The sequence below is a fragment of the Gymnoscopelus braueri genome, assembly GCF_963280865.1.
Source record: "Gymnoscopelus braueri genome assembly, chromosome: 15".
Taxonomy (NCBI): Eukaryota; Metazoa; Chordata; class Actinopteri; order Myctophiformes; family Myctophidae; genus Gymnoscopelus; species Gymnoscopelus braueri.
The window spans coordinates 40082043-40109421 of NC_137620.1; the positions used below are offsets into that span (position 1 = coordinate 40082043).

The 27379-nt window shown below is 41.0% G+C and overlaps 1 protein-coding gene across 11 annotated transcripts; it reads right to left on the reverse strand.

The window, feature by feature from the left end:
• On the reverse strand, positions 1-27245 carry LOC308101817 (uncharacterized protein). Of its 11 annotated transcripts, none has more exons than XM_080451304.1 (11): positions 26989-27245; positions 25286-25354; positions 22718-22834; positions 15420-15596; positions 11632-11721; positions 8765-8860; positions 8046-8162; positions 7428-7523; positions 6399-6515; positions 4430-5907; positions 1-2638 (listed from the first exon to the last, which is right to left on the reverse strand). In XM_080451304.1, exons 2-11 carry the CDS (start codon positions 25341-25343, stop codon positions 2603-2605), a joined length of 2382 nt encoding a protein of 793 aa, XP_080307430.1. In that variant the 5' UTR covers positions 25344-25354; positions 26989-27245; the 3' UTR covers positions 1-2602. The 11 variants fall into 11 exon arrangements, with proteins under 11 accessions (XP_080307430.1, XP_080307432.1, XP_080307431.1 ...); XM_080451306.1 differs by having other exon boundaries at positions 8765-8834; positions 11696-11721; positions 25286-25345; positions 26985-27245; XM_080451305.1 differs by having other exon boundaries at positions 4430-5874; positions 25286-25345; positions 26985-27245.
• Between the last annotated feature and the right edge of the window lie 134 nt (positions 27246-27379).

A 27379-nucleotide genomic window follows, 5' to 3' on the forward strand; every position in this document is an offset into this window, starting at 1 on the left:
TATACTTTGGCTATTAAAAAATGGCAGCTTGTAGATCTGCTATTTTTGAAAAATCGTGAAAATGTGTGCAAATCTTTGAATATATTTATATATATTTTAAAGCAAACGTTTTTTAATCCGATCAGTGCTTCTGGGGGGGGGGGGGGGGGGGTTACTGCGGGTCCCTGGAGTGCCGTGCTTTGAGTAAGCTTGTAGATCTGCTATTTTTGGAAAAATCGTGAACATTTTAATAGCCAAAGAAATCTTAAGATGACACAGATGCGTTCGCGGTCTTAATAGGTTGAAACACACAAAACAATCAGGCAGAGGAGTGGGTGCTGAGAGTAGATGTGTGTACAGCAGTGGTTCCCAAAGGGGGTCCAGGGACCTCCCAGGGGTCCTTGAGCCCCGGGCAAAACGAGCAGTTTAAATGCTTAAAAAGCCACTTTGATAGAGGTTTGGGTTGTGTAATTACCTTGGAATGATGCAACTCCAAAAAGGTGGACAAGAAATCAAAAATAATTGCTCCATTTATTAGAAATTGATAATTCAATATATGCTCCTCATTGACTTACATTGTACAGTGTCGGTTAAACATCACTCAAAGTCACTCTTTTCGAACGTAAACAAACACAAATAAAGCTGATACAGACAATATAGAACATCACCAAACCCAGCACTGTTTATTTTTAAAATAAAAATGTCAACTTCCTGCTGATTTTACTATTTGAAGATCAGGATTAAGTCCGGATCTTTAAAAAAAATAGAAAAATTCACAGGAAGTTATCATTCTTATAAAAACAACTTAAAAAACAGTACTGGGTTTGGTCATGTTCTACATTGTCTGAATCAACTTTGTGTTCGTTTACGTGCAAAAAGAGTGACTTTGAGAGCTCAATTTCAAATCAATGGATAAATTATTCTAGATTTCTTGTCCACCTTTGGAGTTACATCATGGCAAGGTGACTACACAACCCAAACCTCTACCAAAGTGGTCTTGCCCGTTAAGACTTATTTCATATTTAGACTTTTAAAAAATTGCCATTCAACAAGCACACAACACGTCACAATGTGAGCTTATAGATCAGCTATTTTTGAACATTTTGGAAAAATCTTATATGGGGGTCCCCTGGCACATCTTTTCAGATGGGGGTCCGCAGCCTAATATGTATCAATTTGGGGGTCCTTGACATTAAAATGTTTGAGAACCACTATAGTATATTATACAAGTACACACAGATACCTCATTGGCTGCTGCTGTTCAGTAAGTCTATTGAAGCTAAGTCGAGTACCGATTAGCTAATAATATGCTAAATTATCAACCAATGTCCACACGGTTTGGTTTGATATGATATAGGATTCTTTGTTATATTAAAAATGTGGGTTTTCGTTCCAAAAACCTTAACTTATATAGATAGTAACCATAATGGTTATGAAACAGAACAGGAACTTAAATACAACTCAACATGTTTCCTGGACTATAGTTCAGTTAACTGAAACAAATAAATAAAACTAGGCTTTACAGAAACACCACAAAAAAAACGATAACCGACTGAAACCATATTATGAGCTAAGTAAGACTAACTAAAATGTAAAATCATAGGGAAAATGTCCTTAGTTTTAGGGGGATTGGGGGTACGAATTTAAAAGTGAATACATATTTTTTTCAATGTTTTTCTATTATTACACTAAAACTATCACTAATAAAAACTAAACTAAGATTAACCCATTAAGACCTGAGGCCGATTCAAAAAAGTTTTTCTAAATCCGAACAGTTTTTTCAAAAATATCTACAAGCTCATAGCGCGGCTATGAGCTTGTAGATCTGCTATTTTTGAAAAATCGTGAAAAAATATATTAGCCAAAATAAATCTAAAATGACAGATGCGTTCCCGGTCTTAATGGGTTAAGAGTTAAATACTTTAAGAAAACCAATTTAAAAACTAATTTCACAACTAAACAGAAGGAAGTTGAACACATAAAGACGTAAAACAATAAATATAATAAAAACAAATCAGCCATTGCTGACTGACTACCCTGGATCCGTCCTCAAAAGTCCTTCAACCTGAGTTGATCTCATTGATGATCAACAACATGTCATTTACAGCTCAACAGAATTTACCTGCACTACTGCTGCCAACCAACCGTTTCTATGAATCCGTACAGCCGCCAGTCCCACTGGATCCCCACTCGGCGATACACATGACACAAGTTTGAAGTCAATCGGTCAACTATAATTATAACGTTTTATGAGCATATTGTAATGCATTTTAAGCATCTTTATAATGCATTATACACAAGGGCTTCATAGAAAGTGTTACTAAACTCTTTGAGAAAAATAAATATGACCATTCACCGACTTGAACCGTAATATAACTTCAACTCGTCAATTGTCAATACGTTACAATGACACAATTCGCTTCCCATTACTGTAATGTATGGTGGAACTATTTACAATTGCATATAGTCAGAGTTGCAATTCTAATTTAGTAAATTAAATGTGAAAAAGGGCTGCTGAATTGTGACTTCGTCTTTTTTGACTGGTAAAAAAAAAAAAACAGGTCGCTTGATCACACCTGGTTGATCCACCTCGATGTCCAGAGGACCCCCTGGTGGTTGGACGTCAGACGTCACACGATTCAGAGCTGGTTAACGCAGCCTGTAAGAGAGATGAACACATTTGAAGCCAAAGAAACAGGACATTAACATGCATGAAATGACCAATTCTGCCAAGAACGTAAAAAAACGTATTTTTTTGTTTGTTTTTTTAATTTGACCCAAAGGAGATATGATTTTTCGAAGATCTAGACTCCTATCCACTTCCTTGTTAACTTAAAACTTAAAAATTCTGTATCTCGGCTCCTGAGTACTTCTTTTTTTTCAATGAAACATCTCTGGCAGTGGGCAAACGCGGCCAGAAATAATTCAGGCAGTGAATGAGTTAAGTCGAGTACCGAGTAGAAATTAAAACGCAGGGTCCGATTGCCCGGGGCAAGTTTAAAGAAGAAAACTGTGGGCAAGTGAAACCTGTCAAGAAAAGCCCTTAGGTCTTAATGTTAACTCATTAAGTCCTGAGGCCGGATTCTACAAATCAGTAGTTCTCAAACCTTTGCGTTTGTGTTCTAAAATAGCAGATGTGCAAGTGACGCGCTGCTAGCTTGTATATCTGCTAGTTTTGAATAGCCAATGCTAAAATCTAAAATTACACGCTTTCCCGATTAAAAAATTTCACGGGCTCGGATTTCGTGTGAGTACGTGATGATCAAGGCTGATCTCTTCCTGCTGCAAGTTTAGCATCGGTCAGTGCGCGTGAAAGCTACATGTGTGCACGCGTAACGATCCATTTTGTGAGGTTGTGCGCAACGATCAGAAGCATACTGTACCAAGCGCAGACGGACACACACATGCACGCACCGCAGTATGGAGTCACAATAAAAAAAAAATAATAATAATAAAAAAAAGACTTACAAAGTCATTAAGCGCCGTCTTAGTCTTACCCTAGGGGGGTCCCCACATGATTTTCTTTGGGGGGGGGAGGTGACAATTTAAAGACATTTTTAACAACACATCACCCGCCAAGGTATTAAACATCGTTTGTTATCCCCTTGCCAGCGTAATTACCTTCATCCGATGAATTTTGAAACGCCGTGGAGGCGTTACATTGTATTCCAAAAAAAGCGGAGTGAAGGGGTAAGAGAAGGGATCTGTGTATTCAGACGGACCACAACAGTCCAACCGCGATCCGCCATTTTGGGGCTGGGGCTCGGTGAAAAAAGTGGTTTTCAATGTAAAAAACAGAAACTGAGTTAGTTGTTTTTCTGAAAATAGTCAGGGCGGGCGGAAGTGACGTTTTTTTGGAATGATCTCACATCCACATACTTCTTCTCTCATTGACGATGGATCATCCCAGAGCTGTGTTACGGTGCCTAAAACAGCGTTTTTTTTTTAATAGAACGCATTTATGCGATTTGGTGGACAAGTGCGCTATTTAATAGAACGCATTTATGCGCGATTGGCAGGAAATTTGTTAATACCTTATAAAAAAAAGGAAACAAGACTATTACTGCATCAAAAGTAATCAACAAACTATACTATAAAAACTGATCAAACATTGGCCAAATTGACAAATAATATAAGAAAGAAGCGAACATTTTGAAAATGGCAGATCTACAAGCTCACGACGCCCGTTGTGAGCCTGTAGATCTGCTATTATCACAATATTTAACTGTGGCACCAACTCAAACTAAATGTAATGTCTCAACTCTTACAATTCCAAGTGCTTGTCAGAGAGGGGGGGGGGGTCCCCAGTTCAAATATGATGATTTTTATTTTTGGGGGTGGGGGGGGTCTTGGCCTGAAAAGGTTGAGAACCACTGATGTACATCCCTGTAGACTATAGCGGAAATATCATCCTGGACATGAGAGAAAAGGTACAGAGAATAGCACTTACTGAGGTCCTGGTGGTCTTCGGGTCCCTTCCGTTTAACGGAGATGGTCCTGGATGGGACACGGCATGGGCGCACTTATGGTCTATTAGGTATCTATTACAAGAAAAAGACTTCCCACAATGGTAACAGCTGAAAGGCTTCTCTCCAGTGTGACGCCTCTTGTGTACTACGAGGGGATAGTGTTGAGCGAAACCTTTCCCACATTGGTCACAGCGGTAGGGTTTCTCTCCGGTGTGAACTCTCGTGTGTTTCACGAGGCCACTATCTGTAGTGAACCTTTTCTCGCAATGCTCACAGGCGAAAGGCTTCTCTCCGGTGTGGGTCCTCCTGTGTTTGGCGAGGCAGGTCGATTGAGCGAAGCACTTCCCACACAGGTCACAGAAGTAAGGCTTCTCTCCGGTGTGTATTCTCATGTGTGACGTGAGCTCACACTTTTGAATGAAGCTCTTCCCACATTGGTCACAGCAGTTAGGCTTCTCCCCAGTGTGAATTCTTGTGTGGTTCGTAAGGGATTTTTTTTCAGTGAAGCGTCTCCCACATACGGAACAAGGGTAAGGTTTCTCTCCGGTATGGGTGCGTTGATGAGATTGTAATGTACCATACTTACCAAAACACTTCCCACATGTTTCACAGTGGAAAGGCTTCTCTCCAGAGTGAATTTTCATGTGGCTCCTGAAGCCGGACTTGTACGTGAAGCTTTTTCCACATTGGTCACAGGAGAAAGGCTTCTCTCCGGTGTGAACTCTCTTATGTTCCTTGAGCTCAGCCGCGTAATTGTAGGATTTTTCACATTGGTCACAGCAGTAAGGCCTCTCTCCGGTGTGAACTCTCTTGTGTGTCGCGAGGTCAAACATTCGAGTGTAGCTTTTTCCACACTGGTCACAGCAGTACGGCCTCTCTCCTGTGTGTGTTAACTTGTGACGCTTAAGTATTTGCGAATGGCGGTAAGCTTTTCCACAATTCCAAAAATCACAGATATAAGGTTTCTCCCCGGTGTGACTTCTCTTGTGCGCTACGAGGTTATGCTTGTGCGAGAACGTTTTTCCACACTGTTCACAGCGGTGAGGCTTCTCTCCGGTGTGAATTCTCGCGTGCGATATGAGGTTACCAATAGTAGTGTAGCTCGTCCCACAATGGTCACAGCAGTGCGGCTTCTCTCTGGTGTGAAGTAGCTTGTGTGTATGGAGATTAGAGCTGTGAGTGAATCTTTTCCCACACTCATCACAGCCGAATGGCCTATCTCCATTGTGAATTCTCTTGTGTGATTTGAGGCTGCCCATTTGAGTGCATCTGAACCCACAGTGATCGCACTGGTAAGGCTTCTCTCCGGTGTGAACTCTTTGGTGTATTATGAGACGAGAACTTTTAGAGAAGATTTTTTCACATTGGTCACAGTGGTGACTTTTTGGTCTTTTTGGTTTAACTGAGGACAAGGCAAGAAGGGTATCTGGTTTAACTGAGGACAGGGCAAGAAGAGCACCTGAGAAAGAAAACAGAAAACACAGACCTGATAAGAACCGGCTTCATGCATCATAGCCAGAGCCAGCATTTTACTTTGAAAAATTGGAATGTACCCACTTCCTTGACATTTTGTTTTATTTACAAAAGAAGAAAAACACGATCAATATTTATCTTAAAGGTTTCATGACGTTCAGTTTTACCACACATTAAAAGTCTTGGTCGAGGAGGAGAGTGGGCGGGATTAATCGGCTGTGACCTCACTGCCCAAGGGCCAAGCTCAGATTACTTTTCAGCCTAATTATTCAGAAAACCCCAGACCACAGAAAATCCACTGACTGTTCAAAGTTCAGATTTTTGGGGTGTAATTGAAGTCATACAACCCCCAAAAAACATAAAAAATAAAAAAAAGTGAAAATGAATGTCATAGAACCTTTAAGGTTCTCTCTTTTAATGAGAAGTGGGTGATGATAACATATTAAAGCAAAGACAAAGAGGGAGCATGAAACTTACGGAGTTCCTGCAGGTCGTCAGGTTCCTCCTGTTTGATAGGAACAGCTGGTTCTGTAGAATCCATCTTCACCTGCAGTCTGGTCAACTTCACCTGCAGTCTGATCTTCATAAACTTGTCTGTAATGAAGGAATTGAAATCCCATGGGAATACAGGATTAACTAGAAAAAGTGCTCCTCGGAGCACAAGTCTCCCCCAGGTCAGGTAGGTTATTATGGCCTCTTGGTGGCGCTATAATAGGCTAATGTGAAAAGGGTGCCATTTCTTCTTAGGCCTTTCACAGCAATCGGACACTGCATTTATGATTTGAGGCATTTTGTTCGAAAAATTGGGTTTGCTAAATTAGACCTGCTGGTGGCGCTATAACAGGCCAATGTGAAAAGGGGGGCATTTCTTTCTCGGCCTAGTGGGAATGTGCGTGCAAAATTTCACGGAAATCGCACACTGCGTTCATGATTTGAGGAATTTTGGTCAAAAGGGACCTATCCTGCAAACTTTGGAAGGCAATGTTAGCCAAGTAGGATGGAATATGAAATATCGGACACATCCATCTTGATCACATGACTATAGAGATACTGTCTACCGATTTGAGTCAGCCTTCTGGTGGCGCTCTAACAGGCATATATGAAAAATGCTGGGCAAAGGTTTTTCCTTGGCCTCTAGGGAGTGTGCGTGCAGGTAAAAACGTGAATCGGCCTGTTATAGCGCCACCATGAGGCTGATTTGAAGGTTTTCAAGTGGCATTTCTTCCTGGGCCAAGTGGGAATCTATGTGGAAAATTTCACGGAAAACGCAATCATGAAAACGCAATCACGAAAAACGCAATCATGAAAACGCAATCATGAACGCATGCTGCGTTCATGATTTGAGGCATCTTTTTCAAAACGAACCAATCCTGCAAACTTTGGAAGCCAATCTTAGCCAATCAGGATGGAATATAGTAAATCGGACAGATCCGTGTTGATCACATGACTATAGAGATACTGTGTACCGATTTGCGCGCAAGGAAACAGAGAGAGCATGAAACTTACTGAGTTTCTGCTGGTCTTCAGGCTCCTCCTGTTTAATAGGAACAGCTGAGTCTGTAGAGTTCATCTTCACCTGCAGTCTGGACTCCATAGACTTGTCTGTAATGAAGGAATTGAAATCCCAGGGGAATACAGGATTAATTAACTCAACTCAACTTAACTTCAACTAATAACAGTTAATAAGGGAGAAGGAGAGTTGGTCAATTACCTCACCTGTGTATTTGGTAATTTGGTCATTACTTTTTGATCATCATGCAGAGCCATTGCAGAGCAAGTGCACTAATCCTATTTGATTTAGATTCATCTTGTGTGTAACTAGGGATGGAGATCAAGACCCAGTTCTGGTTGACATACTGTAACCCTATGCTGTATAAATAGGTGGTATGGTCCTTTAAGGTTGAGCGCGCCGGCAAGGAGTGAAGGGATTGTTCTCTTGTTTACATTCTGTTCTTGTATCGGGTAAAAGCCGGCGCGCTATAAACAGTTGGGACCCCATCTTTGCCGGTGCCTTACCCGTTAGCCTTACCCGTTAGTCTTATCTTAAGGTTTTCTTTTTTTTATGAGAAGTGGGAGATGAGAACATATTAAGGCAAAAACACGGACAGAGCATGTGAAACTTACTGAGTTTCTGCTGGTCTTCAGGTTCCTCCTGTTTAATAGGAACAGCTGGGTCTGTAGAATTCATCTTCACCTGCAGTCTGGTCAACTTCACCTGCAGTCTGGACTCCATAGACCTGTCTGTAATGAAGGAATGAATTAACTCAACTTCAACTAGAAAAAGTGCTCCTCAAAGCACCGGTCTCCGCCAGGTCAGGTAGGTTATTGTGGGCCAGCAATGATCGGAATTCGCCAATCAGGATGGAATATGAAAAATCGGAAGGATCCGTCTTGATCACATGACTATAGAGATAATTTGCATGATGTTTGGACAACATTTGTGGTAGAAATATATTTAAAAAAATGTTTTGCAAGAATCGGCCTCCTGGTGGCGCTATAATAGGGCAATGTCAAAAGGGTGACATTTGTTCCTCAACATAGAATGTGCGAATGTGCGTGAAAAGTTTCACCACAATCGGACGCCGCGTTCACGATTTGCGGCATTTTGTTCAAAACAAGCCACAAATCGCCAGTTCTTCAGCATGGACTCCTTCTTTCTTTTAAAATAGAAGAAAAGACAAGGATAATTCCGTAAAGGAAGAGGAAGGTGGTTATATTACTATGCATCGAACACCAAGTAACACGATCAATATCAATCTTAAGGTTTTCTTTTTTTTATGAGAAGTGGGAGATGAGAACATATCAAAGCAAAGAAACAGAGAGAGCATAATTATGAAACTTACTGAGTTTCAGCTGGTCTTCAGGTTCCTTCTGTTTAATAAGAACAGCTGGGTCTGTAGAATTTATCTTCTCCTGAAGTCTGGACTCCATAGACTTGTCTGTAATGAAGGAATTGAAATCCCAGGGGAATACAGGATTCATTAACTCAATTTCAATAATAACAGACACAAAAGGGAGGAGGAGAGCTGGTCAATCACCTGTGTATCAAGTTAGTCATTATTTCTTTGATCATAATGCACTGTGCAGAGCAAGTGCACTAATCCCATTTGATTTAGATCAGTGGTTCTCAAACCAAAGTGGTTTAAATTCAAGGACCCCCAGTTTAATAAGCATTAGGCCAGGGGTCTTCAATGTTTTCAGCCCAAGGACCCCCTCTCTGAGAGAGAGATGAAGCAGGGACCCCCACTATATATTGCTGAAAATGTTGTTGCAGATTAAAGCTTTTTTGTAGATGTTGGATTCATGTTAATGTGTATTTTGAGACATTTATAACCACTTAAACCGTCAATACTTAGTAAACTTTCACTCTGTACTTAGTCTGCTCTTCTTCCCCGTCTTTGCCGAAAATAGCCGATCTACAAGCTCACAACGCCTCGCACGAGGCGTTGTGAGCTTGTAGATCGGCTATTTTTTTATTTTCGGCTAAAGTTGTCCTTAGAATAGGCATACTAGGGTTCAAGTTCAAGTGTAAAAACTAAGTTCCCATCACACAATGATTTGGTGGACCCCCTGTAGTACCTCTGAGGACCCCCTAGGGGTCCCGGACCCCCTGTTGAAGACCCCTGCATTAGGCCATGGACCCCCATTTAATGCCAATTGTATCTCTGGGACCGCAGTCTATACTATGAAATCCTAACTCAGAGAGTGTACAAATGGAACCAAATGGACCCGTTAAAGGGCAAGACCACTTTGGTAGAGGTTTGGGTTGTGTAGTTACCTTGCCATGATGTAACTCCAAAGGTGGGCAAGAAATAAAAAATAATTGCTCCATTGATTAGAAATTGATAATTCAAAATATGCTCCCCATTGACTTACATTGTACGGTAAAACAGCTCTCAAAGACACTATTTTAGCACGTAAACGAACGCAAACAAAGTTGATTCAGACAATATAGAACATCACCAAACCCAGTACTGTTTTTTTTTATTATAAAAATGTCAACTTCCTGTTGATTTTGCCATTTTTAATAAGTAGAAAACCTGGACTGGATCCGCGGATCCGGATCCAGATCTTCAAATAGTAAAATCAACAGGAAGTTCACATTTTTATAAAAAAAAAAAAAACGGTACTGGGTTTGGTGATGTTCTATATTGTCTGAATCAGCTTTGTTTGTGTTCATTTATGTGCTAAAAGAGTGACTTTGAGAACTGTTTTACCGTACAATGTAAGTCAATGAGGAGCATATTTTGAATTATCAATTTCTAATCAATGGAGCAATTATTTTTTATTTCTTGCCCACCTTTGGAGTTACATCATGGCAAGGTAACTACACAACCCAAACCTCTACCAAAGTGGTCTTACCCTTTAAGGGTCCATTTGGTTCCATTTATACACTCTCTGAGTTAGTCATGTAACTCCTCAGACAAGGACCCCTGGGGGTCCTGGGACCCCAGTTTGAGAACCACTGATTTAGGCGCGCAGATCGGTGAACCAATGGGAGCCAACGGTTGTTTACACCGGAGATTTTGACTCCGCCCCTCTAGACCAGATATCAGACAGGCTACTATGACTCAGACATAACCATAAACAAACCCGATATGCCAACATATTAGGGCTGTCAACTTTCCTCAGAAATGATATTCGAATATTGGTCTTAAAAATATACATTTCATTTTGTTTTGACAGAAACAATAAAAAAAATCGAGTGCTCGGATCCAATAAATCATCTTTTGTTTGTTTTTATAACTTGATACATTGTTTTTTGTATTGTCCCTGTCAAATAAACATAAAACAAATACATATATATTCGAATATTAATTTTCATATTCGAATATACATATTTTCCCCATATTCGAGGAATATTCGATATTCGAATATTAATTCACCAGCCCTACAGCATATATAGGCATATATGGACATCCGGTTGTCCAGAGCCACAGATCCGACCGCCATGCCCATATATGGTCATGTGCATATAACGGACCGACCGACTTCACACTTGGCGCCCGCATCGGCAAGGACTGGAGGGAGTATAGTGCCCACCGCCGAGTTGTTCGGAAAAAAGGTTGTCCGGAACCGCCGTTCAGGCCGGTATGACCATATCCATATCCATTTCCACAAATGTGTTCCAATATGCAAATAACCAAATTTTCCTCAGAAGAAATGGATTCTACTGGTAAAATCACCACCACCAAATCTCCAAAAAGTATTGTCTAGAAGTCATATAAATGATTCACACACACACATCATGGTTTCATATGGGGGTAGGTTTGTTTAGAGAGTGATAACTCGCCATGAAGCTACAAGATTGGCAGGGTTATCATACCAAAATATAAACTAGAGACATGTAGGAAGACAAAAATACAAAACGTTTACGGTCACCTTAGGTGGTACTAAAATGTGGCTTGGCCCCTGGACTAGTAGGAGTGTGCTGGGTCAATCCCCAGAGAGTATTTGACTTTGACCTCTTTATTGATAGTAAACATATGTACAGTATATTTACATATATTATCACACCAATGTCAAAAGGACAAAACACTAAAAAAAATAAGTCAATGGCTGATTTCCATTGCAGTCCCTTTTTCATGCATGTGTACGCACATGTAGTGATGCATGAAATGTATGTGTTCATGTACGTTTTTTTTTTTTAATGAGAAGTGGGAGATGAGAACGTATTAAAGAAAAGAAACAGCGAGAGCATGAAACGTACCGAGTTTCTGCTGGTCTTCAGGTTCCTTCTGTTTAACAGCTGGGTCTGTAGAATTCATCTTCACCTGCAGTCTGGACTCCATAGACTTGTCTGTAATGAAGGAATTGAAATCCCAGGCGAATACAGGATGAATTAACTCAAACAAACAATAAGGAAGGAGGACAGTTGGTCAATTCCTTTTTTTATCATCATGCAGAGCAAGTGCACTAATCTAATTTGATTTACAGATATCTTGTGTGCAACTAGAGAGATGGAGCTCAAGACCCAGTTCTGGTTGACATACTATGCACCAAAAAAATGCATAATCCTGGATTATGTAGTATAATAATACAGGGGTCTTCAACGTTTTTCAGTCCAAGGACCCCTAGCTGAGAGAGAGAGATGAGGCAGGGACCCCCCACTACATATTGTATAAAACTGTTGCAGATTATACTTGTTCATAGACTTTTTTTGACAGCACTATCATCAGTGTTGTGTAAATTAAGGTTTTGTGTTCATTTGTTTACACATTATCTTTTCTATTAATATGTTGGATTCATGTTAGTAACATTAATCCAGTAATGAATTTTCATATATTTAACCACTTAAACCGCCAATAAGGTCTTTGCCGAAAATAGCCGATCTACAAGCTTGTAGATCTGCTATTTTCGGCTAATGTTTCCTCAGAATAGGGATGCTAGGGAGCTTAATGTAAAAAATAAACAAATAAAACGTTCGTATCAGCCAAACATTTGGCGGCCTCCCTGTAATAATTATGAGGACCCCCCCAGGGGCCCCGGACCCCCTGTTGAAGACCCATGTAATAATATATAATAATTATAAACTATATGATTAGTAATTAAACAATGCTACCATAACCAGCAGACACTTTGTTTTCTCCCAGAATTCTATGAGTTGGGTTGTTAGACAGAGATGAGCCTACTAACCTACAGTAAATTAATAGAAATCATTTGCATGTTTTTAACAAAAAAAAAAATCTCACGATTTTTATAACCCATTTTTTCACCCAGTGCCAATTGCCTATGTAATCCTGGGCGCTACTCTCCCTCTGCCAGCCTAAGGAGAGCCAAGAACTGAGCTCATGCCTCCTTCAATGCATGAGGAGCTGGCTAGCCGCTTCTTATCACCTGACAGGGGGGGGGGGGGGGGGGGGGGAGTTTCCCCGGTTGGACGTAGCGCGTGGAAGGAACACGTTATTCCAACCAGTTCCTTTCCCCTCCATCAGGCGCCCCGGCTGACCAGGGGGAGGCAGTATAGAGACCAGGATTACTACATGTTTTTGGTGAGGGTACCTACACCCCAGGAGACACGGGGAGAACATGCAAACTCCACACAGAAATACCCTTTCGCCAACCCCACCTAGGGTATGGGCACTGATGACGCGGAGGAGAGGACACGCCCCCAGCACCCACAGTGTCCCCGGCGGGAATCAAACCCAGGACCTTCTAGCTGTGAGGCGACAGCGCTACCGACTGCGCCACCGTGCCACCTAATCATTTGCATGTTAAATCGCACCGTATCGTTGCGTATCGCATCGTGTAGAATCAAATCGTTATCAAATCACATCGCATCGTGAACAGGGGTGAATCGATGCAAAGGCTTCAATGTATGGTTAATGTATCATATCGCTGGCAGTGAATGGAGATGCATGTGAATTGTGAATTCGGCCTCAGTGATGGAGATTCACATCCCTAGTAAGTACATGTAGTGATGCATGAAATGTATGTGTTCATGCATGTCCAAATACCAATTGGTGCAAGTTAAGCCGCTTTTCCATCACAGCATAAGCACGACACAGTCCAGTACAGTCCAGAACCGCACCGCACCGCTTCAAAATGTCTTGCGTTTCCATTGCACAAAAGTCCCCACTCGCAAAATCCCCACCCTCCCCTCCCCTCCCGAAGGAAATCAACGCCCCTTTCTTTAACACACCAACTTAGCCTCAGGCTACAGGGTTAGCCTAAATGCTAGCGTGCTTCCTCAGAGCTAGTTTGGCTCTTAAGTTATTATTTGGCCATGTTCACCCTGACTTTAATCTTCGCTATTGTTGGGAAGACCTGTGTGGTGTTTAAACACGTTGCCATCACTTATAAAAAAAACATTATTAGCGTGTATCGTCGCACATTCATTGTTGCCAGGTTTAGCAGAAAAAAATAAGCAATCAGGTCTATGAAAACAATCCCAAAAGAAGCGACTATCTACGGCTATTTGAAAATAGCAGATCTACAAACTCACAACGCGTAGCGATGCGACGCATTGTGAGTGTGTGCATCTGCTATTTAAAAAAAATATATACATATATAATGTTGACAAATACATATTAATTTGGGGGTCCTTGACATGAAAATGTTTAAGAACCACTGGTTTCAACAACATATGAAACAAGCCCCAAATAATCAACTACATTTTAGAAACAAGCAGTGGTGGAAAAAGTACTCAAATGTTTTACTTAAGTAAAAGTATCAATACTGCAATGTAGAAGCACTCTACAAGTGAAAGTCTGGAATTACTTGAGTAAAAGTACAAAAACTATTGGTATCAAAATGTACTTAAGGTACCAAAAGTAAGTACTAAAATGTTTGAAAATAGCAGATCTACAATGATGCGATGCGTTGTGAGCTTGTAGATCGGCTATTTTCAAATAGCCTAGGTATAAAATAGGGCTTAATGTATGTTTTATAATGTAATCATTTATATCTGAAAAGTAACTAGTAACTAGTAACTAATACGTTTTCAGATAATTGTAGTGGAGTAAAAGTACTACCAATATTTACAAGCAACTTTACAGAAAAATAAGCCCAATGTTGCTTATAATAAGTGGACATGGCAACACTGCTACCGTAGTGTTTACATTTTACAGACACCTGAGTGGACAGACACAGCTGTGAGCCGACCAATCAGCTTTATCACAGCTTTAGCCCCGCTTAGCCCAGCTCAGACCTACCCAAGACTGGGTACTTTTTAGGCACCAGTTTAGTACCACTTACACACCACTCTACCCACTTCATTGTAGTGGAAACCGTCGCTGTGGTGGGCGGTGTGGGGTGGGGCTAGGTAAGTCCATGTATATGGAAAGCCGCCTTTAGTGTCCTTGTGGGAGAAAGTGTGGGTGTGTGTGGGGCAGTGCTGTGGTGAGAAAAGTACTCAAATTTTTTACTAAGTATAAGTATCAATACTGCAATGTAGAAATAGTAAAAGTCCGGAATTCAAAATGTACTTGAGTAAAAGTACAAAAGTATTGGTATCAAAATGTACTTAAAGTATGAAAAGTAAAAGTACTCATTGTCCCATTTCATTGTCCCATTTCAAGTTTTCAAATTTATAAAAATCTTTTGAAAATAGCAGATCTACAAGTTCACAATGCATCGCATTGCGACGCATTGTGAGCTTGTAGTTCTGCTATTTTTAAATGGCCGAAATGTATATACGGCTGAGGTGGGTAATGTATGTTTTGTAATAATAATACAAATCTACAAAGTAACTAAAGTTTTCAAATAATTGTAGTGGAGTAAAAGTACAATATTTGCCTCTGAAATGTAGTGGAGCTGAAGTAAAAGTATTGGAAAATGGACACACTCAAGTAAAGTACAAATACCTCAAAAGACCCTAACCCTAACCCAAAAAGTACAGTACTTGAGTATATGTACTTAGTTACTTCCCACCACTGGTGTGGGGGTGGTAACCTGAGGAATAAAAATACAATCATCTAATGCAAAATAGCAGCTGTACAACACAATGTCAATAAATAAAGAAACAATGGAGACGTGGCCTCCGTTGCAAGCACACACCTGGACTGTTGACGGACTCTTCAGCTGTCATTTTCATCAGCAAGGCCAGCTGCTGCCTCTCAGAGACGGGGTAATGCCCGGACCGGCCCCCTGGCATCCCCATACCAGACGGCAAGCCTGCCTTCTGGGTGTCGGTAGGCTCCTTTTTAATGCGCTTCTGCACTGGACCTTGCTTCTCTGTAAAGAGAGAGGGAGAGAGGCAAAAAACAAACCATGTCAAGCTTTCTGAGCGGCACACAAAAAAAAACGTACAATAAAGTGTTAGCTTGTAGATCGGCTATTTTCAAAAAGTTTGGAAACCACTACTCTAAAGTACAGCAAAACAAACAACACTTCTCTGCTTGAGCATTAAGTGTCTTATTATCAAATGAACCCCCATGCACACAAGTTAAAGCATGCACTCACTCACGCACGCACGTAAACACTAATATGGTATTGTCTTTGTATTGTTAGCCTCCCCTCTATTTATGTTAATAAAGGTATGTGTTAAATCCAGGTCCTAATGAGTTGTGGGCTGGCTTTCAGGTTTAGGTTAAGTCAGATATGTATAAACTTTATTTCAGACACCATGGGTCCATATAAAAACAGAGCTACAAAACAGACAAAAACAACACATAAATAGCCTGAGTACCAGACTGTTTTCATTAATTAAAAACATATAGGCATTGCCTCCAGTGTTTCCAGAAACATGAGGAATACCTTGTATCACTCTGTGTGATCCCTGTTAAGGCCATAATTAATATATTCTTTGACTCCAACAGTCTACACATAAATTTAAACATGAAATTCCTCAGTACAGCATGAAAGGTGGGTACATTACTGGTCACAAACATTTCACTTGCACTAGTCCATCTTGGAAGTTTCAGGAATATTCTAAAAGCATCATTATATGCCACCTGAAGTTTTTTAATTTTTGCACTGCTATAACGGCACCACAAGTGGGCTGTATATAGAGGAGTGCAATATGTTTTAAAAAGTGATACTTTAACATTGTCTGTACACATGTGAAATTTTCGTGCCAGCATGTTGGCTTGCCCATATAGTTTACAACACTGGCGCTGCACATCATCGTCATCACAGAGATCATCCCTGATTATGTGACCCAGGTATTTAAACTTTTTCACAACCTCTAATGCTTCACCTGCCAATGAGAAAGAGGGAAAGGAGAGCTTCTGATCGTCCTCAGTTCTAGAGATCATAACCACACTCTTTTTAGAGTTGAACTTTATATCAAACAACTTTCCGTATTCTGAGCATATACTGAGTAGCTGCTGTAGGCCAGCACTGTAAGGAGACAGTACAACTAAATCATCAGCATAAATCATATGATTGATAAGGTTATCCCCCACCATGCAACTAGTTTTACACCCATTTAACTGTATAGATAAATCATTCATATATAAATTGAAGAGTACTGGCGAGAGAATTCCGCCCTGGCGTACTCCACACACTAGAACACTAGAAAAGGTGTGGACGTACTCATTCCCCACCTAGCTTGCATGGTTTGGTGAGAGTACCAGAACTGCAAGATCCTTATTAAATACAAGGGGACACCTCGCTCTTTTAACTTTAAAAACAGTTTACCATGATTGATGCGATCAAAAGCCTGAGAGGCATCAAGGAAACACATAAATATGGTACTATTAGACCTTCTGTACTGACTGACAATTTCCTTCAGTGAATAAATACATAAGTCAGTGCCATGTTTTTTCTTAAAACCAAATTGATTGTCAGTTGTTTCTATATATTCACTGAGCCTTTCCATAAGGATACATTCTAGTACCTTGGACAAGATGCTCGGCAGTGCAATAGGTCTATAATTGTCTATGCTAGTTAGCTTACCAGTTTTGTTTTTGACAACAGGCACTAACAGGACAGATAACATGGATTCAGGCAATATGCCATGCATCAACAACCCTGAAAAATACATAGCAAGCAGCACTGAAAGTCTAAAATGCAGTTAAAAATGTTTTCATAGTGTCTTCTCCACAGCTCAGCAATATTTTCGGACCCATTAATGCCATCTATACTAGAAGGCATTGGCATCTTACTGTTGTTAACCACCTTCACTTCCTTCCAAAATTCATAAACATTATTTTGTTGTAGCTTTTTGGCCATAGAGTTTGCCCTCATGGCCTGCTCATTTCTTTTAATATAGCGTACAGCATATTTAAACCTAGCATTTGCATGCTTCTTGTGGTCACACTCAGGGCCATGCCTAGGTTTACCTGCTAAAACCCAACATTTAAAGGCTTCTTTAGCCTCTACATGTAGCTCATGAACATAGACATTCCATCCAGGTCTCTCTTATGTTTTTTACTCCTTTTTCTTTTAAAAGGTTTGCTTCCATTAACTAAACATTGTACTATCATGTCATACATTTTACACAGGTCATTATAATGTCTATCATTCTTACAGTTAATGTTTCCACATGTAATAGTCTCAACAGGTAAATCAATATTACTTAAGTATACATCAGTCAGTGACTTGTAATGTTGTAAGTCATCTTCTGTGAGGATTGCACAGTCCAATTTATCAGGTTGTTTTGGACTACCATGGCTGGCCAGCTCAGGTAGACCCTCAACATTTATAGTCAGAGAGACAGGCATGTGATCTGCTGTGGCCAGACCATACAAGATCTCAACCTTCTCTATACTATCATGAGCATCGGCTGTAGCTATACAGTGATCCAGCTAGGATGTCGTATGCCATGCTTCCCTGATATATGTGTAGCTGCCTACTGGCAACAGCACCTTGCTGGACAGAATAACCTTATTGTGTTAGATGTTGACCAAACATTGAGTTGCTATCTGATGTCAACATTCAAATCACCCAGGACATATATGCATGTGTAAACATTTTCTTTAATATAGGAACTAATAAAAGCAAGCCTATTAAGGTATTCATCCTCATTTTTGTGACATTCATAAGGAGTGTAAACATTTAAAATGATAAAAACGTTCTCATGCACAACTTTAATGCCTATGCACCAGTCCACTTCCAGCCTAATCACACTGACAAGTGGGTCGAGCTCCTTATGCCATATTAGCCACACCCCCTGGGATCCTGCCACGCATTATTCTTGTACTTAAGTCTGTCGTTGATTCCCCTGCCCCATGGAAATCGTTATGGACAGAGTTAAGTTTATCAAGATCTTGTATTGCTAAAAAAAGTCTCCTGTATACACAGTATATCAGCATTCTCTAGGAGCTTGTCAATAACAACGCGCTGCGCTCTCTCCCCTGCGCCCTGTCCGAGGCGCAGGCCACGCGAGTTATAAGACACAACTCTCATAGTTCATAAACAAGTCTATCATGTACTCGAAGCCCCAGCCTCGGGCTCACGCATCCTTATGACAGGCAGTAACTTTACACCTGCCCCAGCAGCTGCAGCCCTGGGCTTACGTGGCTCGTAGAACCGCCGTACATACGTTCCTTCTGGCCAAAGCTGAGGATCATACATCTCGCCAACCTCTTTGCACTCAGCTGTTATTTTAAAAGAGCTGTACCGGGTTTGGTCAGTGTCTATCTTTAGACAAGTTACCTCTCTAGCCAGTTTGTCTTTCAGATAACTAGCCAGTGTCTCTGTATCCAAGTCGGGTGAGAATTTCGTGGCGAACACACTCACCATCTTAGTCTTTACAGCTCGTATGTTCCCAACAGCACCGGTTCCAACAATGCCATAAGTCTTCTTTTCTCTGGGAAGAGTCAGACGAGGCTTGGCCTGTGCAGTAGACATTCCAGGGACATGTTTGCGGTATCCGTTCTTCACTACACGGCTCCATGCGGGTGACTTCGCCACTTCAGCGTTCCCTGCGGTGTTCGAGGCTATCTCCTCCTCAACGCCGGTATACAGGTCCGAGGCTCCAAGCGTAGGCTCCGTGGTTTCTGCCCTGCGGCGCTGGGCCACCTCACTGGCCTTGGCAGCAGGCGCTCTCGCCTTGCTGGCATCTGGTTGCTCAATCACACACAAGCGTTGATTTATATCCGCAGTTATCACACGGAGATCTTCACTGGTATTAGACTGCACACCCACAGCCTGCTTCATGGTGGATATATCCGCGCTTAAGCGCTCGATTTTACTAACCAGACAGGAGACATCAAGGCTGTTAAAAGTCATCGGTGGTAACTCATCTAAATGATGAGACACAAAGCGAGGAACATTTTCACCAGCCTCGTTGAGTAGTTTCAGACAACTCTTGATGTTATTTGCATCTTTTTGTGCCCCTTTATGAGCCACATTTCGCTGTGTACCTGGGCAAAGATCAAACAGAACTTTCTTTGAGCCTTCAATCCACTCTGACCCAAAGTGATTCACAGCCATTAGAACAATGTCATCCTGATTGACGGTCTTCATTTTAACAACGAGGAAGTTTAAGAGTTCATCTTCCACGATAGTTTTGCCATCAACCGTTGTGTATATTTCTGGTTTTATTCAAGGTTTGTTTGGAGCACCTCGAGCAGCACCAGCCGCGTCCGCCATCTGATATGATACCTTGTACTTACTTACTGCCCTTTATGCCGGCTGGCATGTAGGGCAGCAACAAAGGATTGTTCATTTCCATTGTTGCTGCTTCTGTAACCTGTAATCTTTTTTTACCGTACTGGGTTGTTAGCCCTGTGCCCAACCCCAACCTGGCGGACCAGTGGATATAATACCTTTTAAAGACTTCTAATACCCTTCAGACTTACATACAAGACAAATTTAAAGGGACTACACCATGAATTTTTACTTTTTCTTCTTTTTTGTGTGTTTTTGGTCTCCCCTACCCCTCTTCTATCCCCCCAAATACCCCAGTTTGAACACTCAGGCTTTCACAGCAAATCTAGGGTTTTCTGTAAATTGGTCTCAAAACAGGCCAAACTGATTTGCACCCTGACGTCACGTCACGTCAGGGTACAATCCCTCCCGTTTTTCAGTTCTAACCAAAACAAACAAAAAAATATTTTACTTTTTCCACACAGAACCAGGAGATAACATGCATACAAACTGGCTCAATAGCGCCCCGTTCCAAACAGGACAATGTGGTATTGCAGGTGAAAGTACTTTATAAGCCAGAGAGAAGTTAGTTGGAATGAGTATATCTGAGGCTTGATTTAGGCTCAAACCTTTTGAAAAACGTTTGAGGGACATAAACAATATGATATTAAATATATATATATATTTTTTTAATTCATGGTGTAGATCCTTTAAGACAAACACAATAGCACACGACACCGATAACATTTTGTACCCAAGTCCAGATAGCCGTAATGTTTACATACAGGATATCTGGCTATCTGGTGATAATATCTATTGTTTATGAAGTGCCAGGAATGCCAGGAAACTGACTGCGGCCAGTCTATTTATCAGCTGAATAGATTAATTCACAGTAGCTATTAATTACCTTGAGTACCAGTAATCTGGGGACAGCTCGACGCTATTGTGTTACTAATGCTTACTGATGTCCTCTGAAAATGTTGCTTGAGAACAGTCAACATTGTCTGACCTTTTTAAGACCTAAATACAACCGAGTCCTTTATAAAAGGCCTTATTTTCACATAAATGAATTTAATACTTTCCTTAAGACTTCTGCAGAAACCCTGTTAACGGTTAATTAACCATAAGGACTAATGGTAATCGGTTAAGAATATGCACAACAGAACTCCACCTTTTTACAGAGCAATGCACAAAATGTCTGTATCTGTCTGACTGTATGTCTCCCATCAGGGAACGCATTCCCCATCCATTTATGCAATACCTGTTGTACTTGTCAGAATATCCATTGCACCTGTAGTCAGAGTATCCTGTGCGGTTCCCACTACCATACGATACGACTGATGAACTACATATGGATACTAGACCCTCCAGAAAAACGCGGGCAAAATTCCTTGATTCAGCGGGCTAAAACTCTTGATTATGCGGGCTAAAATCCTTGATTTTGCGACGAAATATGCGGGGTTTTTTTTCAATCTTATGCGGTGAAATTGCGGGAAGTTGCGAAATATGCGGAAAGTTGTGAAATATGCGGCAATATGCGAAATATAAAGTTGCGAAAAATGCGAAATATGTTAAAAGTTGCGGAATATGCGATGCGGAATATGCGAATCGCGATGCGAATCGCATATTATGCGATGCGAAACGCATATTATGCGATGCGATGCGCATATTATGCGATGCGATGTGCGTATTATGCGATGCGATGCGGCCTTTTTGAAAAAACGCATAATTATGCGCCATTTTGCTGATTATGCGGTAAATTCTGCGATCGCATTAACGCATTTTTCTGGAGGGTCTAGGATGCGGGGTTCCCTGATGTCATCAAAAACCGCTGATGTGATGTTGATGACGAACAAAGGGCATAAATGGGAGACAGACCCCGCAGACAGCCAGGCCTAGTATTAAATTAATCTGTTCAATTCGGGAACGCATTTGTGTCATTTTAGATTTTTAGCTATAACCATTATTAAAAAAGAAAATCATAGAAACATCATGAACATTTGTGCAAATCTTTGAAAATATACATTTTTTAAAGCGACCATTTGTAACTCAAATCTTCGCTTCTGAGGGTCTTTGACATGAAAAAAAGGTTCGGGCACCGCTGATATAGCAACATACTGTTAGGATGTAGAACACGTTTTTGGACGCGGACCCCCACCTCAAAATACGTTGTTCCAGGGACCCCCAGAAGCAAAGATCCGAGTTAAAAATGTTCGCTTTAACACACACACACACACACACACACACACACACACACACACACACACACACACACACACACACACACACACACACACACACACACACACACACACACACACACACACACACACACACACACACACACAAGCTCATAGCGCGGCCCTCAGTGCCGCGCTATGAGCTTGTAGATCTGCTATTTTTGAATAGCCAAAGAAATCTAAAATGACACAGATGCTTTCCTGGATTAAATGGGTTAAACTTTAGAGCAGTGGTTTTCAAAGTGGGGTCCAAGGACACCTAGGGGTCCTTGGGGGAGGTTTCAGGCAGTCCTCAGCTAAATGATTGATAGTTAGGAACCAAATGGACCCTTTACAGGTCTGGAACTTCGACCTGTAAGGCCTAATGGAAACAATTAAAGGGACGTTCACTCTTGAGCACTAGAACTATAAAAAGTATAGTTGGCCACAACTAGGCAACGGATTACCGCGAGCGGACAATCCCCCCCCCCCCACCTGAAAAAAACACTCGTTTTCGCTGGCAGTGGGGGTGACACTATTACACCATTTACTCTGGCAGTTAAGGATTTAAAGCAAAGAAACAGAGAGCATGAAACATACCGAGTTTCTGCTGGTCTTCAGGTTCCTTCTGTTTAATAGGAACAGCTGAGTCTGTAGAGCTCATCTTCACCTGCAGTCTGGTCATCTTCACCTGCAGCCTGGACTCCATAGACGTGTCTGTAATGAACGAATTGAAATCCCAGGGGAATACAGGATTAATTAATTAACTCAGCTTCAATATTAGCAGACAATAGGGGAGGAGGAGAGTGGGTAATGACTTGTGTGTATTTGATCATTACGTTTTGATCATCATGCAGAGCCAGTGCAGAGTAAGTGCACTAATCCTATTTGATTCACAGATATCTTGTGACTTGTTGTGTGTAACTAGGGATGGAGATCAAGAAAGACCCAGTTCTGGTTGAAATACTATGGTTACCACTCACCCCTCCCCCACAACCGCGGAAGTGTTCTTGAGCAAGGCACTGAACCCCCCCAACTAGGGCTGTCACGATTTTACAAATTTAAGTTGATAATTAATTGTCACTCAAATAATTGCGATTAACGATTTCATTGTGTGTTTGGCTTTGAACATTGGAACATATGAATTTAAGGAAAAAATCTGTTTACCTTTTAGGCATCATAATTAAAAAACTGCACAGGGCAGATATGACAAATAACTAGCCTCGCGTGGCCAGACAATATCACACGACACACTGCGTGGATATTAGTCTGGTCCCTATCAACGATAGATTTTTTTCCAAGGGGCGGTTACAAAAAGATCCAAACGGACTCTATTGGTTAGACCTAAACCAATCAGAGCAGTGCTTCCTTGTTCACGAACTAATCAGAGCAGTGCTTCCTTGTACGTCATTGCTCCAAATAAGGTGATAAGCCCGCCCACATTTGGATACTGGGCCCTGGTTGGCTCCACACCACTGCAGAGGGAGAGAAATGGAATCTCTATGGAGGGGGGCCAGACCTAATCTGCCGAGGGCTAAAGTGCGATGCGATTTTGCAAAGGCAGATTCGGCTGGAACCAGGCTAACAAATAACTTAAAGACATTATTGACATATTTAATAATGTTATGAATGTAAAAATAGCAGAAATAGCTGATCTACAAGCTTGTAGATCTGCTGTTTCTGCTTTTTTAATATTTTAAAACGTATGAAAATGTTTCAACATGGAAACGATTATGCAAAAATAATTGCGATTAACGATTTAATTGTGTGTTTGGCTTTGAACACATTGGAACAAATGAATTTAAGAAAAAAATCTGTTTGCCTTTTAGGCTTCATAATACAAAAAAATGCACAGGGCAGATATGACAAATAACTTAAATTTACAAAGACATTATTGACATATTTAATAATTTCATGAATGTATAAATAGCAGAAATAGCTGATCTACAAGCTTACAGCGCGTTGCGTTGTAAGCTTGTAGATCTGCCGTTTCTGCTTTTTTTAATATTTGAAAACGTATGAAAATGTTTCAACATGGAAACGATTATGCAAAAAATAATTGCGATTATCTCAAATAAATGCAATTAGACGATGATGTAATAATTGTGACAGGCCTACAGTGGGGCTGCTTAGTGGTCAACGGTATAAGATATAGTGGTTGTACAGGTTTTAATGTGTGTGTGTGTGTGTGTGTGTGTGTGTGTGTCTGTGTGCAGGGCGTTGCTGGAAATTAACAGTCACCACCCTGGGTAAATATAGAACTTAAGTGGTAGTGTGTGGACAACAGAACTGCTCCTCTTTACAGAGCAATGCACGACATGTCTCTATCTGTCCGTTTTCAGGCGGTCCCCGCAGCTAAATGATTGATAGTTAGTGACCAAATGGACCCTTACAGGTCTGTACCTCTGACCTGTAAGGCCTGTAACTCTGTAAAACTGACCAAAGGGCAGGTCACACTGAGCACTATAACTATAACAAAATATATAGTTTAGAGTATAGAGTTTACACCACAACAAATACAATGGTGAACAATATAGTTATAGTTCTCGTTATACAGTGGTTATAGTGCCCCCAGCGGTTCTTACATTCTTGTATTTGTTTTGCTGAGGATAAGGTTAGGAATAAGGTTAGGTTTAGCCATAGTTTTACTGAGGTTACGTTTAGGAATAAGGTTAGGTTTAGCCATAGTTTTACTGAGGTTACGTTTAGGAATAAGGTTAGGTTTAGACATAGTTTTACTGAGGTTACGTTTAGGAATAAGGTTAGGTTTAGACATAGTTTTACTGAGGTTACGTTTAGGAATAAGGTTAGGTTTAAGGCATAGTTTTACTGAGGTTACGTTTAGGAATAAGGTTAGGTTTAGACATAGTTTTACTGAGGTTACGTTTAGGAATAAGGTTAGGTTTAGCCATAGTTTTACTGGGGTTACGTTTAGGAATAAGGTTAGGTTTAGGCATAGTTTTACTGGGGTTACTTTTAGGAATAAGGTTAGGTTTAAGCATAGTTTTACTGAGAATACGTTTAGGAATACCTGGTGGCAACTGTTCCGAGGTCGCCGGATTTGCCCCGGATTTGGCAAGCAGCTAAGGGGTCTTTGGCCTGAAAAACACTGAAGACCCCTGTCGTAGAGTATATAGGTATATTATGTATCTTTAGATGTTTGCCTACCTGCGACACGTTTCTCAGTTTTCTTCCTTTTCTCCTTGCTCTGCCTGCCCCCCTTCATGTCTTCTCTTTCTGAAAACAAGACAAAAATTATGGAGCTGCTTGCACAACAACCAATCTCACCGCATTCTTTACACCTGTGACGTGACAATAAAGATGATTCTGACATATTCTGTGTGTGTACACACACACACACACACACACACACACACACACACACACTTATGGGTGGCTAATGTATGTTTAGTAATACAAATCTTAACTAAAGTTTACAACTAACTGCAGTAAAAAGTACAATATTTGCCTGTGAGATGTAGTGGAGTAGAAGTAAAAGTATTGAAAACACTCCACCAAAGTAAAAAAAATACCTCAAAATGTGTACTTAAAAGTACAGCACTTGAGTAAATGTACTCAGTTACTTTACACCACTCCTACTTTGTTACTGGCCACCAGCCCACCACGTGACGCACTAAAATACTTACGGCGGAAACACGTTTTCTGCCACAACTGTCAAATGTATATTAAACTATAGAGCCGACACCAAGCCGTAATGATGAAACGTAGGCCTACAGTTCGTCTGTCACGAGTCACGACCTGGATGAACATCAACCTGGTGTCTCGTACATCTACATAAACGTTCAGATTTCAAACATAAAGTGCTTACCCCATGGCCAAGGATGTTATAACACTGTTCGGGCCCGCAGAAGACCCGTATCTTCCGTATTGTTCAATAAAAAGCATTTTAATCCGATCGGTGGCCATTTTCTTCGTATGCTTTCCAACTACGCGACCCTATCGGTTGGGAAGTATATTGCACGCTGATACAACACTATAACTATGAGAAAATGACCACCGATCGGATTTAAATGCTTTTTATTGAACAATAAGGATGATAGTGGTACTTCTGAGGTCCCGTACAATATTGTAACATCCATGGCCATGGCGTAAGCACATTATATTTGAAATATTAACGTTTATGTAGATGTAGCTGTAGAATACAACTCTCGTAGACGTATTTATGATTCTGACGTTTTCAATCTACGAGAGTTGTAGGGTTCACCCCCCATGGAGACAAGGACTTTCAGCACTATGCCCCGTAGACACTCCAAACATGTACAAATTGAAAATAAAGGTGCTTACCCCCAAGCCCCAAATGTTAACTGTCTCTACGCAGTAGTAGTTTAATGTAATAATCCATATCTTTCAATAAAGAAGTGTTTTAATGCCGTCTGTGGCCGAACGCCATTTTTTCACCCTCGTTTACTTCCTGTTTACATTTAGTGTAATTCCGGGTTTCACCAGATGCGCCCCGTCACTACCCGTCACTACCGCCCATTGGGAACTTCCGACAGAATCGGCCACAGACGGCATTAAAACACTTCTTTATTGAAATATGTGGATTATTACATTAAACTACTACCGCGTAGAGACAGTTAACATTTAGGGCGTGGCGGTAAGCACCTTTATTTTCAATGTGTACATTTTTGGAGTGTCTACGGGGTATAGTGCAGAAAGTCTCCATGGTGGGTGAACCCTACAACTCTCGTAGATGGAAAACGTCAGAATCATAAATAAGTCTACGAGAGTTGTATTCTACAGCTAAAGTTCACCCATGACTGTCATGTTTCAGGGCTAGCCTATATCCGTTTAGGGCTAACAAAAAAAGAAACCCAGTATTTTAGACCAAATGTGAACATAATACATACATGATACCGGCTGTTCCGTGTACCTTTGTTCTCTGGTTTCGTCAACTCATAGGTAACACTGAGGGAACAGCTTTTCCCTTCAAGTCAAAACTCCGTCACAAATAGTTGTTTGTTCTCCGTTTCTTCGCGACGTGTAACCGTTTAAAGACTGCTTTTGAACACCAGTTCTTTGTTTTAACCGAATGCCAAATAGCTTCAGAACTTAAGTTCAGACTATAGTTTGACGTTTGCGTCCTGTAGTTAGGTAACTTATCATAGCACTGTCTGACGTCGCTATGGTATCAGGTATCAGCCCAGAACCGTATAAAGAGAGAGTCGCGCGTCACGCTTTGATGTCGCCGCAAAGCGGGCTGCCATGGGCTTGTAGTTCCAAACATCGGAACTTTCTCAT

Coding starts and splice junctions, on each gene's coding strand:
- LOC308101817 (XM_080451304.1), bottom strand. CDS start 25,343: ATGAAGGGGGGCAGGCAGAGCAAGGAGAAAAGGAAGAAAACTGAGAAA. Junction 22,835..25,285: donor AACTGAGAAACGTGTCGCAG/GTAGGCAAACAT, acceptor CGTTCATTACAG/ACACGTCTATGGAGTCCAGG. Junction 7,524..8,045: donor TGAAGACCAGCAGAAACTCA/GTAAGTTTCACA, acceptor CCTTCATTACAG/ACAAGTCTATGGAGTCCAGA.